The following is a 19,655-nucleotide window of genomic DNA, read 5'->3' as shown; positions in this document are numbered from 1 at the left end:
ATGCTCACACACTAAAAATAAGAGAAAAAGAAGGATCGGAATCCTGCTCAGTTTGGCATAGATGGTACCTGTGACCCGAAAAGAGAGATAAGAATGAGAAAGGATGACTTATTAAGAGAATTCTCAAGAAAGTGATACGTAAGATGCAGATAGACAAAAGGGTTAAAGAGGAATAATAATAGTAATTGTAAATAAAGGCAATAGGTATTAATATATATGAATAGACGATAGAAATGTAAGATAATACTATATGTTCGTGTTAAAGCTGTTGAAAAAATTAATTAAGATGTGTAGTGGTGGAAAACAATAAAAAATTATTGTTTAAAAAAGAAGAAGAAGAGAAGCCTTGATGTCCTCTGAGCTTGTTGGTTTTCTTCCAGTTGTTTCATTACCCATCTGTGTATCATCAGTGGTAGAAGGGAGTACGGTTTCTTCTTATTTTTATATCCTTGTGGCTCACTTGTAAGACTGATGACGTTTCCTAGCTGGGTCATGAAACGTCTGCAAGATAGCCAACAAGCTCAGAGAGCACCGGGGAGTCTGCAGTCCTCCCCTCCTCCTCCTCCTCCGCCAACACCTTCTTCTCCTGTGCCGCCTCCTCCCTTCTCCACAAATCCCACTCCTTTCTAGCACTGATGATGTTACTTAGTTGGGTCATGAAACGTCTGCAAGGTAACAACCAAGCTCAGAGAGCACCAAGGACCCTACAGTCCTTTCCTCTTCCTCCTCCTCCTCCCTGCAAATCCCACTTATTTATAGCACTGAAGACATTACCTAGTTGGGTCATGAAACGTCTGCAAGATAATGATCTAGCTCAGAGGGGACCCCACAGTCCTCCTCCTCTTCCTCCCTCTTCTTCCCCTGTTGTTCCTCCTCCCCTTTTCTGCTCCTTCACACACACCCCACTCTTCAAGACCCTCTCCCTTCTACCACGGATGATGTTACCTAGTATGGTACTGAAACGTCGGCAAGAAAACCACCCAACTCAAGAGAGTATCAAGGACCCCCACGGTTCAACCCTGACCTATGACTATTGTATTTTGTGAGCAAGGCTGCAGAATGGGGACTCAACCATGGCCGTTTCCTTCTTTCCCTTGTGCCAGCATCCCGGGCGAAACTGACCATGCTGAACACGGTTTCCAAGATCCGAGGGCAAGTGAAGAACCCAGGGTATCCACAATCCGAAGGCCTCCTGGGCGAGTCCATGATGCGATACGGCAAGGAGCTGGGCGACGATTCCAACTTCGGTGAGCATCTGCCCCTCCGCGAAAGGAATGGTTGGCGGAAAGTTACATCCGGCCTCTAGGTTTAAAAAAAGATGGATGGATGATATAGGTAGATACTGTAGCTAGATTAGATAGCCAGGTAGATAGCCAGATAGCCAGATAGATAGATAGATAGATAGATAGATAGATAGATAGATAGATAGATAGATAGATAGATAGATAGATAGATAGATAGATAGATAGATAGATAGATAGATGATAGATAGATATGATAGATAGATAGATATGATAGATAGATAGATAGATAGATAGATAGATAGATATGATAGATAGATAGATAGATAGATAGATGATAGAGACAGACAGACAGACAGACAGACAGACAGACAGACAGCACCCACGGCTCGCTTTCCCAGCTTTGCCCAGCCCGCACGGCTCCACCGCGGCCCTGGCGGGATGAGTGGAGGGCCTGGCGGGGAGGCTCTCGCTCCCTTGGTGAGAGCTCTGCCGCCGGGCAGGAGGGCCCGCCTGTCAGCTGCGCTGGGTGCCCCAGGCGAAGCTCTTCGCGCTCTGCCCGGCGCCAGGGCAGGGATGGCAGCTGGGCACTTCTCCCGAGGTGGGCCGATCCTGCGCCGCGGCCCCAGGAGATTCGCCTCCCCATGTGGGGTTGGGCTGCCCTCTCGGGCAGGGGAGTCTTTGTTGTAGTAGGGTGTCATTTTTGAAATAATTCGCTTTACCTTCGAAGGCAAAGGGAAGGCGGCGACAGGAGCGCCTGAAGCCGAGTGTCTCCGCAGGGCTCCGGTTGCAGGGAGGAGCCCTGGCTGGCCACGCATGGCTGCGCCAAACGCCGTGGCGTTGCTCTAACGCCGTGGCATTATGGGGAGAAGGGAAAGCAACGGTGGCAGAAGGTCTCCCGATATGAAGTGCCCCACCAATGCAGGCAGCACCATATCCGGGCATGCAACAAAAGTACTTCCTAACGGCAAGCCCCCCCCCCCACCGCCATTCCCCCCCCCATTTCGCATGTTTAATATGGGCCTTAATTTGGGGGGAGGGGCTTAATTTGATTTTATGCCAATAAAACATAGTGGGGCTTCCTATTGGTGGAGGCCGTATTGTTGGAGAAACACGGTAGATAGATAGATAGATAGATAGATAGATAGATAGATAGATAGATAGATAGATAGATAATAGATAGATAGATAGATAGATAGATAGATAGATAGATAGATAGATAGATAGATAGATAGATAGATAGATAGATAGATAGATAGATAGATAGATAGATAGATAATAGATAGATAGATGATAGATAGATAGATAGATAGATAGATAGATAGATAGATAGATAGATAGATAGATAGATAGATAGATAGATAGATAGATAGATAGATAGATAGATAGATAGATAGATAGATAGATAGATAGATAGATAGATAGATAGATAGATAGATAGATAGATAGATAGATAGATAGATATGATTGATAGATATGATAGATAGATTAGATAGATATGAAAGATATGATAGATAGATGATAGACAGATAGATAAAGATGGATAGAAAGATTAGATAGATAGATAGATAGATAGATAGATAGATAGATAGATAGATAGATAGACAGATAGATAAAGATGGATAGAAAGATTAGATAGATAGATAGATAGATAGATAGATAGATAGATAGATAGATAGATAGATAAGAGAGAGAGAGAGGGAGGGAGAGAGAGAGATAAAATATATTTATATAGGAGGTGCAATGGCTCAGTGGTTAAAGATAGAATAACTTTATTGTCACTTTGGATGTACACTAATCATCATACTGTATATTAAAGTGAAATGTCATTTCATACAGTGCTCAAAGGGCTATCACCTCTACCTCTTTCACTCTCTTCCTCCTTCCCTTTCTTCCTTGCTCCCTTACTCACTTCTTTCTCTCCTTCCTTCTTCCCTCTCTCCCTTTTTTCTATTTTCCTCCTCTCCCTCCCTTCCTTTCTCTATTTTCCCTCTCTCCCTACTTCCTTTCTTTCTCTATTTTTCCTCCCTCCCTCCTTCCTTCCTTCCTTTCACTATTTTCCCTCCCTCCCTCCTTCCTTTCTTTCACTATTTTCCCTCCCTCTTCCTTTGTTTCTCTATTTTCCTTTCTTCCTTTCTCTGTTTTCCCTCCCTCCTTCCTTGCTTGCTTTGAGAAACGCCTTCCAAGCGTACTTAAAAGCTGGTTTCAGTCGAAGAGACACACTGTGAATCCTGGCCTGTAACACTTGGATACCTTCTGCAAAATAGTGAGACATTCCAGCCTGTGTTGCTGGCTTCCACAGGGCTTGTTGGTGCCAGGTCAGCTGATGTTGTCCAGATGTGGTGGGACTTTCAGAAGCATATCGAATTTTGGAACGATGTGCTAAGGACAATATTCCCCCCCCCCGGCCCCCCCAAAATAGGCCCAGGATAAGGGGCTGGGGATGAACAAAAATGGCATTGGGTTGCATTTAAAATAATGAATGAGATATGCATTAAATTGTAATTTGAACTGCGGTTAGTAGGGTGATTCCTTAAGTGGTTCAACACTTTACAATTTCATGGCCACTTTGGAGGGCTTCCAGAGTCGCAGCCAAAGGGCTTTTGTGGAACTCCGATTGTCTGGGTCTGTTTTAAATCACGATTTTTTAATTCATTTATAAATATCAGCCGAGGAAAATGGGAGAAAAGAAAAACTAGAATCATCCGTTGTGGAGAAGAGAGATTATTATATATAGGCCCATTCTTCTTCTCTTGACTTCTCCTTATGCAGAACTCACTGGATAACTATGTGGTCGGGCTTAGTTTTGGGGGAGGAAAATAAAATTCTGCCTCTGCCCACCAACATCCATCTGTATTCATCTGGCTAGCGTCCTGTCAGTGTGTGAGAGAGTTGAGGGCTGTTTGGAAACTGAAGCAGTATTTGCTGTGTGAGCAAGAAAGAGACAGCAAGGAGCCTGGGCGTGGCTTAGCTCAATTGTTCTGTACTAAAGCTGCTTGGTGCTATGAAACTGAAACTCTTCTCCTCTGCTTGTGTTTTGCCTTTGGAAGAGATTTCTTTTCAGGTGGGGAGGGGGGAGTAGATCTCTTTAGCATCAGAGTGTGTTAATAATAATAATATAGGAAATACTAATGCTCTGATGGTCTTTTTGACAAATCCTTTCTTAGTGAGCACCTAGAAGCCAAGAAGAACGTATGTGCCAAGTTTCAAGTTTGTAAGCTTTATGGTTCTGGAGATTATGTGATGATGCATGAGGGCTTTTTTGCTTTTTGATATATATATATAATTATATTTATCTAGGTCTAGCAAACTTGTTCAAGGCCTAATTTCCTGTCTAGGCAAAATAACGTGTGACTTTTTTTTTAAAGAATCTTAGAATGTAAAGGTTGCAAAGTATTTTTCAGATCATCTAATCCAGTGTTTCCAACAGTGTATCTCTTCTTTAGATCTTCTCGTAGATCCTTCCTGATCCTTCTGACCAGAGGGATCCCAGATTAATCCTTCCCTGATTATCTGCTTGTCTCCAGTGCTCCTCATAGTTCGTAGGCCGGGTCAGAAATCTCTTAAGGCGTGAATGTTGCTCATAAGGATCAGTCGATCCTGTTCCCTTCTCCTCCCAATTCCCAACGGATCTGCTCTTTTCTCCCGTCGGATAAAGGCGACGCCCTGCTGGACGCCGGCGAATCTATGAAGCGCCTGGCCGAAGTGAAGGATTCTCTGGACATCGAGGTCAAGCAGAATTTCATCGATCCCCTTCAGAATTTGTGCGACAAGGACTTGAAAGAGATCCAGGTAATCTCCTGAGGTGGTTTTTTTTTTTTTTTTATCCTTGTCCTTGAAGGGAATAAGAGATCTTGTGGGGTCCCACCGTGATGGCACAACCGTAGCCCTTTTAAGATGGGTGGACTTCAACTCCCAGAATACCCCAGCCAGGATTGGTGGCAGGGGTATTCTGGGAGTTGAAGTCCACCCGTCTTAAAAGGGACGTGGTTGATTTACAGGAAGGCCTTACAAACTGGCTCTGGTTTAGGTCGTCCTATTGGTTTATGTCGTTCTATCTATATCCCGAATTGATTAGTCAGAAGCATTAAAATCTATTCTGATTTAATTTTATATTACATTGCCTGACTTTGCCCTTCCCCAGTTTCCTCCACAGCCAACGGAGCCACGCCCCCTGCTCTCTGTCAGCTGTTCGTCGTCTTTTGACAGGCGTTTATTGCATGACACCATTATTCAATGGAGAGCATTTGCAGTACAGGGGGTCCTTGACTTACATTATTTCATTTGGTTTGAAGTTACTATGGCTTTTTTTAAAAAGCGACTTATGACCCTTTTTCACACTTACGACCATCGCTGCATCCCCAGGGTCACATGATCAAAATTAAGACATTTGGGAACTGTCTCCTATTTATGACAGTTGCAGTGTCCTGGGATTGAAAGAAGGAAGGAAGGAAAGGAGGGAAGGAAGGAAGGAAAGGAGGGAAGGAAGGAAGGTAGGAAGAAAGTAAGGAAAGAAGGGAAGGAAGGAAAGGACAGAAAGAAAGGAGGGAAGGAAAGAAAGGAACGAAGGTAGGAAGAAAAGAAGGAAGGAAGAAAGGAAGGAAGAAAGGAAGGAGGGGTTGCAGCGATGGTCGTAAGTGTGAAAAAGGGTCATCGGTCACAAAAGCACAGTCGAAGGAATAATCCTGATTCACTTAACAACCGTGTCGCTAATTTAATAACTGCGGCAATTCACTTAATAACCATGGGCAAGAAAGGGCGTAAAATGAGGCAAAGTTCACTCAACAAAGGCCTCATTTCGCTTAGCAACAAAAAAAAATGACTCAGTTGTGACTGCAAGTCGTGGACTACCTGTATTTGTATAACATTGTGTAAATTTATGACTTACACAATATCATGCAGATGTAATTACTTGAACAAAATGACCTCATTTGCAGAGTCGTTTCGTTGCACAAACCGATCCAGCTCACTGCAGGAGAATATTCTCCAATTTAATCAGCGTTTTAATTGGGGGGAAGAATTTCCATTCGAAAGTAGTTTTAACTTGGAAAAGCTGAGCGTATCCCATCTCTACTGTTTTTTTGTTGTTTTTTTAACCATTTACTCCTCTTTTTCTCCTCCTTTCCTCCTCCCCCCCCCCCAAAAGCACCACCTGAAAAAGCTAGAAGGGCGACGTTTGGACTTCGACTACAAAAAGAAACGCCAAGGGAAAATTCCCGACGAAGAGTTGCGACAAGCTCTGGAAAAGTTTGAGGAGTCCAAGGAAGTGGCTGAGACGAGCATGCACAATCTTCTCGAGACCGACGTAAGTTGCGCGCCTTGAGACCGAGAAGGGAAAGAGTTTGAAGTGCAAGTTGTCCCGTGTCAAAATCCTAGACCAGGCCTCCTCAAAACTTGCCAACTTTAAGACTTGTGGACTTCAACTCCCAGAGTTCCTCTAGCCAGCCTTGTTCCAATATCTCAACGGGTGGGAAACTAATCAAGGAGAGAAGCCACTTAGAACTAAGGACAATGACAGTCCTGACAGTGAGGACAATTAACCCGTGGAACAGCTTGCCACCAGAAGTTGTGAATTCTCCAACACTGGAAGTTTTTAGGAAAGAGATTGGATAACCATTGGTCTGAAGTGGTGTAGGGTTTCCTGCCTAGGCAGAGGGTTGGACTAGAAGACCTCCAAGGTCCCTTCCAACTCCGTTGTTCTATTCGAAAATCAAAGGGGAAGCCAGATTCACTTCACCATGTTACTAATTTAACCAATACAGCAATTCACTTAACCACTGGGGCAAGAAAGGTCATAAAATGGGGGCAACGTTCACTTCACGACTTCACTTCACTCAGCAATGGAGATTTTAGTGTTTAGTATTTATTTGATTTGTCAATCGCTTACAAGATACAGGTATAAGAATAAATATCGTTTCGAATACATGAGATAGATACTTGTAAGAAAAATAAAAAAACCAATTTATTTTAATACATTTTGGGCTCAGTTGTGGTCGTAAGCCGAAAGACTACCTGTAAATGCAAATTTAGTTCAACCAACAAAATTTACAGCCAAAATTTTCGTGTCTTCTGGGGATTAATCGTCAGCACGCACAAAATAGACCTTCCATTCCATTCCATATTTTCTATTCTATTCTATTGTATTCCATTCCATTCCATTCCATTCTATCCTTAGAATTCCCAGGCTAGGGAATTCTGGGAGCTGAAGTCCACAGAATCTAAGGTTGCCACGATTGGACACTCCTACGCTAAAGTCAGGCCTAAACGGGGGAGGAGGAGGGGGGGGGAAGCTCTTAATTAGGATACTCCTATTCTGGTATCAACAGTGGCTCAGTGGCTAAGACGCTGCCCTTGTCGACCAGAAAGGCCAGCAGTTTGACAGTTCGAATCTCTAGCACCGCGTAACGGAGCGAGCTCCTGTGAATTGTCCCAGCTTCTCCCAACCTAGCAGTTCGAAAGCACGTTAAAAAAAAAAATGCAAGTAGAAAAACAGGGACCCCTTTGGTGGGAAGGGAACAGCGTTCCGTGCGCCTTCAGCGTTTAGTCATGCCGGCCACGTGACCACAGAGACGTCTTCGGACAGCACTGGCTCTTCTTTGGCTTTGTAACGGGGAGGAGCACCGCCCCCTAGAGCCGGGAACGACTAGCACGCCATGTGCGAGGGGAACCTTTACATTGACCTTCTTCTGGTATCTGTGAACACTAAATGCCCCAGTCCCGTTTGGAAAGGATTAAAGGTGGGTTGTGATGACCCGGGGCGTGGCACAAAAGCAACAAAGTCACAAAAGTAGGGAAAGTCCCTTTAATACCTCCAACTTGGCCCCCCAATGTCCAGTTATCATCGGCTGGAGAAAAATACTCTCCCAAGAACAATTTTTAAAGGGAAGATATTCTGCCCGAACTCAAAGTACATATAAATTATAAAATAAAAAAAACAACACAAACCACGCCGCAGCAATTAACGAGACAGGGCAGGATAAGGAATTGCGGACGTCAAAAAATAACGGAACACACACAGTTGGGAGGACGCCAGAATTCAGATAAGACTTGACAAACCAGAATAATTTCACGCTTTGCTTCCAGCAACTTTGCGGTGCGCAGTTTGCCCTTTTAAACAGTCTTCCCAGCTGCAGCTAATGAAAGGGGATCAGGGCCTTTTCCTCCCCCCTAAACCACGCAACCCACGTTGCTCCCTTCTGCGTTCCTCCCTGCGTGCCCTAGGATGAAGAGGGGGTGGTCCTGGGTCTTCCTTTGAATGCCCAGCCGGACTGTACCCTTCCCCAGTTTCTTCCACACTCCCACTCCCTGTCAGCTGCTCGACCTCCCCCTCGGAATCAGATTCCAACAGGGGCACGACAGTGGTGCAGCAAAGGTGGAAAGATCATTGTGGCTAGTTCAACAAACCGTGATTGGAATCCTCCTTTATCTTGGCTACAGATCGAGCAAGTCAGCCAGCTTTCTGCTCTGGTGGATGCACAACTCGACTACCACAAACAAGCCGTGCAGATTCTGGACGAGTTGGCCGAGAAGCTGAAACGCAGGTCAGCTGGGGACTGGGGACAGGGTGGGGCTAGGCTTTCTCAACTTACAGGTGTAAGGTGCCCTCGTCCAAGCCTTCCCCAGACTCCAGGACTGGCCCATGTCCCTCCCCAACCTCCTCACCCTCCGAGTCTGCCGCCAGCTCCGCTGACCGCTGGCAGACCACAACAAATATTTACTTTTATATAGTGGTATTCTTCCAGCTTTTAATTATTGCCTTTATTGTCCAATCATTTGTAAAACGAATCCCATGTGATAAAATATTCTGGTATTCCGACTGACAGTCTGTTGTGGTTCTTTTCCCTCCGGTTTCCAGGGTGCGAGATGCTTCTTCACGCCCCAAGCGAGAATATAAACCGAAGCCCAGGGAATCTTACGAATTCGGAGAGACCTTGGATCAGTCCAACGGCGGATTTTCCTGCAACCCAGCGCCCAAAGTCTCCGGTAAGGGCTGGCCGGACACTGACCGAAAGCTCGCCGCAATGACTAAAATGGATTTTAAAATAGCGCGTGGGTGTGTTTATCCCATTTTGCGAATTGCCTTTCGAGCTTAGCGGGAACCCGTTTTGAATGATAGACGCTACTGGTCTGGTCCTTAAAAGCCTGGGGTTTGGGGGGCTCCCCTGCACTTCTGGGGGAGCACCTGTGAATTGGAGGTTGTGCTGTGAAAAGCAAAGTTGGTTTACTGCTCTTCCTCCTCCAAGAGATCCATGTGGATGTCGAGGTTCAGTTTTAACCACAGGAGCATTTGAGCTAGATTGGTCCAGTGGGGAAGGCACAGGATTAGAAACCAGGAGAAGGTGAGTTCTAGTCCTGCCTTAAGCAGGAAAGCTGACTGGGTGACTTGAGGCTAATCACCAGGATATAGTGAGTTCTAGTTCTGCCTTAGAGGTGAAAACCAGCTGGGTGACTTTGGCCAATCACCTATAGACTGGGAGTTCTAGTCCCTCCTTAGCACGAAAGCCAGCTGGGTGATTTTGGGCCAATCACCTGTAGACTGGGAGTTCTAGTCCCGCCTTAGGCATGAAAGCCGGCTGGGTGATTTTGGGCCAATCACCAGGAGACTGGGAGTTCTAGTCCCGCCTTAGGCAGGAAAGCTGGCTGGGTGACTTTGGGCCAATCACCGGGAGATGGTGAGTTCTAGTCCTGCCTTAGGCAGGAAAGCGCTGGGGCTTTGGGCCTGGGTGATGGTGAGTTCTAGTTTTAGGCAGGCCAATCACCAGGAGACTGGGAGTTCTAGTCCCGCCTTAGGCAGGAAAGCTGGCTGGGTGACTTTGGGCCAATCACCGGGAGATGGTGAGTTCTAGTCCCGCCTTAGGCAGGAAAGGCGGCTGGGTGACTTTGGGCCAATCACCAGGAGACTGGGAGTTCTAGTCCCACCTTAAGGAAAAAAGCCGGCTGGGCGATTGCTGGCCAATCACTAGGAGATGGTGAATTCTAGTCCCGCCTTAGACATGAGAGCTGACTGGGTGACTTTGGGCCAGCCACTCTCTCTCAGCCCAATCCACCTCGCAAGATTGTTTGTGCCATGGAGCATTAGGTATGTTCGCTACCTTGAATTACTTCTAATCATAATAGAGGTGGGATAAACGTTAAAAAAAAATAAAACCATCTGCCCGGCATAAAGACATACGGAATTTCTGTCCCTGAAGTCCCTTGTCTTGAGCAAGACGTCAGGCTAGATAATCTCCAGGTGCCCCTCAAGGTTATCCCCAAATTAATTGAAAGGGGGAGGGAGAGACGGAGAACCTGACCACCTCAACCCCGTCCCAAGCAGAATTTATCTTTTTTTCCCATTTTCAGCAGTCCATTTTATCGCTGAAATATTTTGCCTGTTTTTTAAGGCAGGAAAAAATAATGTAAAAGGGAGTCCTTGACATACGACAGCAGGCCCAATTCTTGCAAAATTTCCCAGGTTACTGGGATCTTCCCGTTTATGGGGGAATGGGAGGGATTCCTTAGGTTCGCCCTCAGCCCTCCTAAGGCACCATTGCTGTTTCTGCTTTTCCGCCTCGCCCCACGGAGCAGCATTCCTCTCTTCCCCTAGGCAAGGCAGTCCTCGACTTACGACCGCAAGCCCCCAAAGCCTCCGTTGCTAAGCAAGACAGTCGTCAAGCAACTTCTCCACCCCCACCCCAATTTTACGACCTTTCTCGCCGCGGTCATTAAGCTGCAGTGGTTAAGCGAGTAACACGGTGGTTAAGTTTAACCCGGCTTCCCCGTTGACTTTGCTCGTCAGAAGGTCGCAAAGGAGACCCCCCCCCCAGGAACGTCATAAATATGAGCCAGTTGCCAAGCATCCTGATTTGGATCACATGACCCTAAGTCATATGTCAGGATTCCGGCGATCGCCCCGAATGAAATCATACGCCTCGAGCCAAGCTTCAAAAAAAAAACAAAAAAAAAACTTCAAAAGATTTATTAGGAGCAACATGCCGGCATGACCTGTACGAAGTTGAAATTTGCAAGTGTAAAACGCGGTTCTAAGCGTGTCTTTTTGTGTGTGTGTGTGCCGTTTTCAGTCTGAACGGTCACTAAACGAATGTCTGTAAGTCGAGGACTACCTCGTGTGTTTCGAGTTGTCGCCTGCGCAGGTCTTTTGTGTCAGAACGGCTGCGAGGGAGCGAGCATGTTGTTTTTGTTTTGTTTTATTTTGTTACTATTCCATGTTTGTTTGTTTCCCTTTTTTTTGCAAGCAGCTTCCTCTTCCTTCCGATCCGAAAAGCCATCCCGGACCCCCAGCAGGATATTTTGTGAGTGCTTTTCCCCCCCCCCCCTCAAAATTTCGGCTTTCCCCTATTCTCCCCTTCCCCCTTTCAAGCATGGATGCATGTGACCGCCTCCCTCGATTCCCCCCTTCTCCGTGGTCCCATTCCCTGCTACATGACCCGGAGCTGCGGCTTTCTGTGTGCTGCGGTTGTGTGTCCATAGGTCTTAGCTAATGCTCGGGGCCTCGAAAGGACTCCGGTTTCTAGTCCTTATGGCCAGGGGTTGGATTCAAAAAAACCCAGCAACCAGTTCTCTGCCCAGTTGCTGGATGGGCGTGGCCTACCAGAACTTCCGGTTCAGGTATTTTTCGCCTTCCCCAGAATTCGGACGCTTCCCTTGGGTCTCCAGGAGGGCAAAAATGGTCCGGGTTCCGGAGGCAGGGGTGGGATTCTACAGGTTCGCACCTATTCGCTAGAACCGGTTGTTAACATTCTGAGCAGTTCGGAGAACGGTTGTTAGAAGAAATTTTTACTGGCCTAATCCTGTAAGGAAGGCAGGAAGGAAACATTCTGGTGTTGCTTACAGAAACTGCCTCTCCGTTAACCCTTATTACATTCTTGGCAGGACTAGACTTCCTGTCTCTGGAACCCCTCTGGAGTTTTTTCCCCCTTCCTTTGCTGGTCCTTTGCTTGTGTGGAGTTACAGTGGCACCGAAGAAAGTGACTTATGACCCTTTTTCACACTTACGACTGTCGCAGCATCCCCACACTCACGAGAGGCCAGGCGAGGAGATGCGTGTCTCGATGTGAGGGATGTTGAGTTGGCCACACCCAGCCAGTCACATGACTTACCAAGCCACGCCCACCAACTAAGCCACACCCAGAGAACCAGTTGTGAAAAAAATTTGAATCCTCACCTCTGTCCAGAGGGCCTCCAGAAGCCGGAAACAGGCCCATTTCCCGGACTTCCGGAACTTCCGGTTCTGCTTGTTTTTCGCCCTCCCAGAACCTCACCTGCATTCAAAACTCCTGGGAGAGGCAGGGGGGGCAGGGGGGGCAGGGCCAGCCGGTTGGTGTAACGACTGGTTCGGCAAACCAGATGCAAATTTAACATCCGGTCCGCTCAAACTGGTCCGAACTGGATGAATCCCACCCCTGCTTATGGCCACAGCAGAGGCACTCCAGAGAGAACCGTAGCACAGGGTGGAACAGTTAGGTTCTTCTCGGAACTTGGTTTATTTTCCTGCACATGATCCATGGCTAGGAGCATTTTAGGGTGGCCCTAGGTCATGGGGAGCTGGGAAATGTTGTTTAGTTTCTTTTGTTCAGGGACATGGCCTGCCAGCAGAATCGAGCATTTTTCATTTTCATTCATTCATTCATTCATTCATTCATTCATTCATTCATTCATTCAAGCATACTTCTTAAATCACCCATCATTCATTCATTCAATTATATTTCCTACTTCTTAAATCACCCATTTATTCATTCATTCATTCATTCATTCATTCATTCATTCATTCATTCATTCATTCATTCATTCATTCATTCAAGCATACTTCTTAAATCACCCATCATTCATTCATTCAATTATATTTCCTACTTCTTAAATCACTCATTCATTCATTCATTCATTCATTCATTCATTCAAGTGTGTTTCAGATTTCTTAAATCACCCATCATTTATTTATTTATTCATACATTCTTACATTCATTCACTCATTCCATTATATTTCATAGATCTGAAATCAACCATCTTTTATTGAGTTATTTATTCATACATTCATTCAAGTATGTTTCAAATTTCTTAAATCACCCATTTATTTATACATTCATTCACTCAATTCAATGATATTTCATATATCTTAAATCAACCATTATTTATTTAGTTATTTATTCATACATTCGTTCATTCAATTATATTTCATACTTCTTAAATCATCCATCACTCCCAGATACTGCAAGAATGCTGAATGACTTATGACATATTGGCCAGCAACTGATTTAGAGCAGGGGTCACCAAACTTCGGCAACTCTAAGACTTGTGGACTTCAACTCCCAGAATTCCTCAACTAGCCTTGGGAGTGGAATTCTGGGAGTGGAAGTCCACAAGTTGCCATGTTTAGAGGCTCTTGTTCAAGACCATCTCTGCCCATAGAGGGCAGGCTTTCAACCACAAAGGGGGGAGTTGAATGGTGTTGCTTCCATTTGTTGGACTACAAGTCCCAGCATTCTATGCACATCGACAGACAAAAGGCCCCATGTCTCCATCCTGGTGAGCCAATCAAGGGTGGTTGAGTATCGTAGTACTACTACTATCATTTGTTGGACTACAAGTCCCAGCGTTCCAGGCCCTTTGACAGCCACTTTTCCACCCTTGAGAGCAAGTCAAAGGCGGTTGAGTGGTGCTGTTCCTGTTCGTTGGATTACAAGTCCCAGCATTCCATGCTCTTTGACAGTCAAAGATCACATATATATCTCCAGTTGAGGGAGGTTGAGTGGAGCTCCTCCTGTTCACTGAACTACAAGACCCAGCATGCCTTGTGCTTGGAGATTCAAAGGCCATGTGTCTTCCATCCTTGCCAGGCAGTGATACTCCTCCCGTTCATTGAACTCTCCCAAGTCCCAGCTTTCCATGCGCTTTCCACCCTTGTGAGCCAATCAAGTTGAATGAGGCTCTATTCTCATTTCTCGTACTACAATTCCCAGCATTCCATGCACTTTTGAAAGCCAAAGACCACATGTCTTGCACCTTTGTGAGCCAATCAAGGGTACCCTTGTAGTTGAACTAGGAGTCCATTTCCCTATTGAACTCCAAGTCCCAGCATTCCATGCGCTTTGACAGATTAATGGCTTCCACCTTTGTGAGCCAGTCAAGGGCATTCATTCATTGAACTACAAGTCTATTTCCCTACTGAACTACAATTCCCATCATTCCATGTGCTTTGACAGCTAACGGTTTCCACCCTTGTCAGCCAGTCCAGACTGACTGACTGACTGACTGACTTTCTTTCTTTCTTTCTTTCTTTCTTTCTTTCCTTCCTTCCTTCCTTCCTTCCTTCCTTCCTTCCTTCCTTCCTTCCTTCCTTTCTTTCTTTCCTTTCTTTCTTTCTTTCTTTCTTTCTTTCTTTCTTCCTTTCCTTTCTTTCTTCCTTTCCTTTCCTTTCTTTTTCTTTCTTTCTTTTTCTTCTTTCCTTCCTTCATTTCTTTCCTCCTTTCTTTCTCCTTCCTTCCTTCTTCCCTCCCTTTCTTCCTTTCCTCCCTCCCTTTCTTTCTCTTTCCTTCCTTCTTCCCTCCCTTTTTCTTCCCTCCTTCCCTTTCTTTCTCCTCCCTCCCTCTTTTCCTTCCTTCCTTCCTTCCTTCCTTCCTTCCTTCCTTCCTTCCTTCCTTCCTTCCCTCCCTCCCTCCCTCCCTCCCTCCCTCCCTCCCCATGAATTGCACCCTTGTGATGCAGTCAAGGGCATCCTTGTAGTTGAACTATGAGTCTTTCTCCTCCCCCCCATTGAACTACAAGTCCCAGCATTCCGTGCGCTTTGACAGCCAACGGCTTGTCGCTGTGGTTGGGGATGTCGATGGAAGCTGGTGGATTGAAGGGCACCTGTCGGCTAACCTCTCCTCCTTTCCTCTTCCCCCCCCCACCCCACACCAACCCTCCAGCCCCACACCTGGACCAGCCGTGCTGCAAGGCGCTGTACGACTTCGAGCCGGAGAACGAGGGCGAGCTGGGCTTCAAAGAAGGCGATATCATCACGCTGACCAACCAAATCGACGAGAATTGGTACGAGGGCATGATCCACGGCCAGTCGGGCTTCTTCCCTCTCAACTACGTGGAGGTCCTCGTTCCACTACCTCAGTGAAAATGGCTGGCGGCCTTTCTCCGTGGTTCTTCCATCCTCCTCCCTCCTTCTCCTCCTCCTCTTCCTCCCTTCCCGGCTGACCAACGCAACGGCCAGGGATGGAGTTGTTCCTTCTTTACATTCCAGGGATGAGAGGGTCTACCTGACACTAATTTTCCCCCCTTCGGGGTTGGGGGTGGGAAGGTTTTTTTTTGGGGGGGGGAAGGGTGCCAAGGGCCGGTCCCGGAGGCGGTAGTCAAGCCGGGCGGCTAGACCCCTTTGGGGTGTGATGGGATGGGGGCGTTCTAAGAAGCACAAAAAGGCCGTAAAACTGCTTCCGTTGGGTGTAAGGTGCTCTCTTCTCCATACTGGTTCAGTTGGGTCCTCCTCGTGGGTTTCAGAACATCTCCAGGACCACCAAAGAAAATGGTGGCTGGTGTAGAGAGTTGAGGTCAATGGGGATTGTGTGTTCTGTGTGTGTGTGTGTTTGTTTGTGCTAACTCCAAGCCTTGCGTCACCTTTGATAAGAAAACCCACCGTCTGCCTTTCCACAGGATGGGCTCCTCCACCACCACCAGGGCCCTTCTCCTTGTCCAAGTTCTTCTTGAGCTTCTGCTGAAGCAGGTTGACCACCAATGGCCTTCCCACATAGGTCTGGCCACCATGCCCAGAAATCACCAATCGATTTCCTGGAATTGTCATTCGAGTGTCCAAAATGGTGGGCGATCGGAAGGACTTGGATCTGAAGTTTCTTTCAGTGTTTTGAGTCTTGATGGCCCAACTTGGACCACATTTTTTGTAGAACACCAACCTCTACAGTCCCTGGGTCGGGAAGATCCGCCTTCCAACCATGGGACCAGAGACTTATGGGATGCCTGGGTCCATAATTGGGTTCCACAAGATGCAAACTTAACACACACCCCACCTCCTTCACGCAAGTAGAGGAAGCCATCTCAAAACCTTTCCACCACCCGCCGCCATCTTGAAGGGCCCCGCATTAGATCCTCAGTGGGTGCATCTGTTCTCTGCTTCCTGTCTTTTGAGCTGCTCAGGTTAACCCCTCAACGAATCTGCCTACACTACAGACAAAAACAAAAAAACAGGAAGCACTTTGGGGGCCTGTCCCAGCTTCTGCCAAAGAAACTGGGGGCTTGTGGGTAACGGAGGGGCTTGAGCCCCCACGGCAAAAAAGGGGCCTGCATCCGTGGCTTGAAGAGAAAGCTGGGGCTGACTTGGAGGCCTTGAATTAGTGTTTCTCAACCGTGGCCACTTTAAAAGGGCTGGACTTCAATTCCCAGAATTCCCTAGCTAGGGAATTCTGGGAATTGTAGTCCACCTTTCTTAAAGGGGCCAAGCTTGAAAAACACTGCCTTAAAAATTCAGGATTAAACTGGGAGACTATTCCTTTCTCCCTGGGACCTACATCCTACCAGATTATCTGGGGGGGGAGGAAATATATTCCCCACTTTTTCACTCTCCTGGCAATTGAAACGTGGTTTTTGTCCTTTCTCGCTGCGGGCAGCTGGGCTAAATTCCACAGAGGCTAGTTTTTCTACGTTTCCTTCCAGAGGGTTGTGGCTGTGGGGTGAATAGGGTGGGTTGCGAAAGCTGGGCTCCCACCCACCCACAAACCCAGTGGCTCCCCGCAATTTTTTCTAAAGGCACTTACTTTGGGGGAGTGGGAGTCGTCCCTGGTCCTTTTCATCCAGCCCCCCCCCCCATTTTTGAAAGGGTTGGTGGGTTTGCAGCTGTGAGGGAAGGGTTGTATTTGAATTTTCTCATTTCCTGATTAAACAATGAATGTTCCCCCCTGCCTCTCTTCCCAAAAAAGAGCTTTTATCCTTTGTAGAAATTTGAACCCAGCTCACTAAGGGATGGGCCAGTGTTGGCGCCAGCTTTGGGAGAGAGGAATTTAATGGGGGAGGCAGGTGGGTTGGGGGTTGCAGAGAAATCAATAAAACCAGTTCTTTATATGGGATCATTCTTCCTGGCTTCCCGGCATTATCAATTCCAGCTATATTTCTTCTGCCTTCTCCACCCCTGGACCAGTTAACGTGGCTGCGTAGTCCTGAACGTATACATGGATTTATTTTGTGTCAAAAATTAGCCTCAAGAGTGCGTCTAGCAGGGCTAAGGGTCTTGTTCAGGGGGTCTCCAAGCTTGGGCCCTTGGAAGACTCGTGGACTTCAACTCCCAGAATTCCCCAGCCAGCATGGAGAGCTCAGTCCATAAGTGGCACCGGCCTCTCTACAGTTCTGGGACATGAAGATCCATCGTCCAACCATGGGGGCCATAGACTTGTGGGGTGCCTGGACCCCTAATTCATCCTACAGGATGGAAATCCTAGAGAGGGATCTTTGTACTCCACCTCCTTCGCCCAAGCGGAGGAAGCCATCTTGTCCTTCAAATCAAACATGGCTGCCCGAGGAATTCTGGGAGTTGAAATCCACGAGCCTTAAAATGGCCCAAGTTTGGAGAAGCCCGTTTAACTGTTTAAATTGCTTCTATATTTTTTTATTCCCTTCCCTCTTAACTCGGTGTAATCTCCGTACAACTGCCTCCTCATACTGTTTTGTTTTTTTTTCTCCTATTTTTTTTTTAACCAGTCTTGTAAATTCCTCTCTTCACATTTATTCTCTGCCTTCTGTTATCCCTCTGCCCATCTTCGACTCCCTATCAGGACCGCTTGAAGAAAAAACAAAAAATATCTTAACACCGAACTGGGAGTGGGACAAGGGGGGAGAAAAAAAATAAGCATTTTGTAAATATCTAATCCGTTTGAACGTCGTGGCTGCGTGCTGGCATCTCTTCCTTCAGATGGAGTGAAAACTGTCCTTTGTATTTTCTTAGTCTGGACAATTTTATTGGGGGGGAAAAAACCAACCAACCTTTTTCTTGTTTATGCATTTATTTTTGTTCTGGAATTAAAGAAAATAAAACTTGTATCCTTGAAAATAAAAACGAAAAGTATTAAACGGTTGAAAGCGGCGTTCCGACTTATTTGAGGCCTAAAGAGCTCCTCTCTAGTCCTTTTGCTCTAGCAAATCTTCTAGAAGAGAAACCCCGCTCCTCATCAATTGCATTCACCAATAACTTATCAGTTGTGGGGTCCTTGGTGCTCTCTGAGTTTGGTGCTTTTCTTGGAGACGTTTCATTACCCAACTAGGTAACATCATCAATGCCAGAAGGGTTTGCAGAGAGGAGGACGACTATGGGGTCCTTGGTGCTCCCTGAGTTTGGTGGTTTACTTGCAGGCATTTCATTACCCAACTAGGTAACATCATCAGTGCTAGAAGGGAGAGTGGGATTTGTTTATATACAATTGAATTGTGCTGTCAGTGTTGGTGAGAATATTGTTTATTTTGTAGTTGCTTGAGTAGGCAGTTTATTGCTTGCTTGTTCGAGTTGGCAGCGGCAAGCCATTAGTATGTAAACGAACAGCAAAGCTCACATTCCCTTCTAGCAATGGTGACGTTACCTAGTAGGGTCATGAAACGTCTTCAAGGAAAAAAAAACTAAGCACAGAGAGCACCAAAGACATCAAATTCCTTCCTCCTCCACTCCCTTCTAGCCCTGATGATGTTACCTAGTTGGGTCATGAGATGTTTGCAAGAAAACAACCAAGCTCAGAGAGTACCAAGGACCCCACAGTCCTCGTTCTCTTCTTTCTCTTTTTCCCCTCTGCATCCTCCTCCTCTACAAACCCCACCCCCTTCTAAGCCCTGATGATGTTACCTCGCTGGGTCACAAAACGTCTGCAAAAAGACAAACAAAACTCAGAAAACACCACCGTTCAACCCTGAGATGCGAATCCATCCATTGGCGGATCAACTGACATTTTTATATTTTCAAGCCGTCATTGTTTACACCAGGGGTGTCCAACCGTGGCAACTTTAAGACTTGTGGACTTCAACTCCCAGAATTCCTCAGCCAGCAAAGCTGGCTGAGGAATTCTGGGAGTTGAAGTCCACAAGTCTTAAAGTTGCCACGATTGGACACCCCTGGTTTACACCTTTCCCAGGTGAACAAAGACCATTTTTAGGGCCCGAGCTCACACTCGGCAGGTGGACAATTTGTAATTCTCCCCATTTTGGCCATCCCCGAAGTATTCCCATCTTTTTATCATTCCGTGTTTTGGCGTCTACGAAGGGCTTCCTTCTGCAGCAAAAACCCCCTTTTGAGAAAGAAAGCTTAAAACGGGAAAAGAATTATTCAACCCAGCATCTCTTCGATATGAACCTCACTTCCTTTCCTTCAGTCAAGCCAGAGGACAAACTTGGGTACCAATATATATATTTTTCCCTCTTTTAAGAATGGGATTTTGGACATTT

The 19,655-nt window shown here is 46.4% G+C and overlaps 1 protein-coding gene across 3 annotated transcripts in view; it reads left to right on the top strand.

Moving 5' to 3' along the window:
• Positions 1–18,308, top strand: part of SH3GL1 (SH3 domain containing GRB2 like 1, endophilin A2) — an 82,815-nt gene extending 64,507 nt beyond the window's left edge. The window contains exons 4-10 of one of the 3 annotated variants that reach the window (XM_026688866.2): positions 1,104–1,247; positions 4,900–5,033; positions 6,388–6,546; positions 8,679–8,782; positions 9,097–9,224; positions 11,477–11,533; positions 15,146–18,308. In XM_026688866.2, the coding sequence (XP_026544651.1) occupies positions 1,104–1,247; positions 4,900–5,033; positions 6,388–6,546; positions 8,679–8,782; positions 9,097–9,224; positions 11,477–11,533; positions 15,146–15,345 (926 nt within the window). In that variant the 3' untranslated portion in view covers positions 15,346–18,308. The remainder of the gene's footprint in view (positions 1–1,103; positions 1,248–4,899; positions 5,034–6,387; positions 6,547–8,678; positions 8,783–9,096; positions 9,225–11,476; positions 11,534–15,145) is intronic. The other 2 variants (XM_026688867.2, XM_026688868.2) reach the window with 2 other exon arrangements.
• Positions 18,309–19,655: the final 1,347 nt, after the last annotated feature.

Source organism: Notechis scutatus, chromosome 1 (genome assembly GCF_049901735.1).
Source record: "Notechis scutatus isolate UNSWTSFEM ecotype Mainland chromosome 1, rNotScu1.2, whole genome shotgun sequence".
NCBI classification, from domain to species: domain Eukaryota; kingdom Metazoa; phylum Chordata; class Lepidosauria; order Squamata; family Elapidae; genus Notechis; species Notechis scutatus.
Note: the sequence above shows the minus strand (reverse complement) of the source record. Positions and strands in the feature narration are given on the sequence as shown.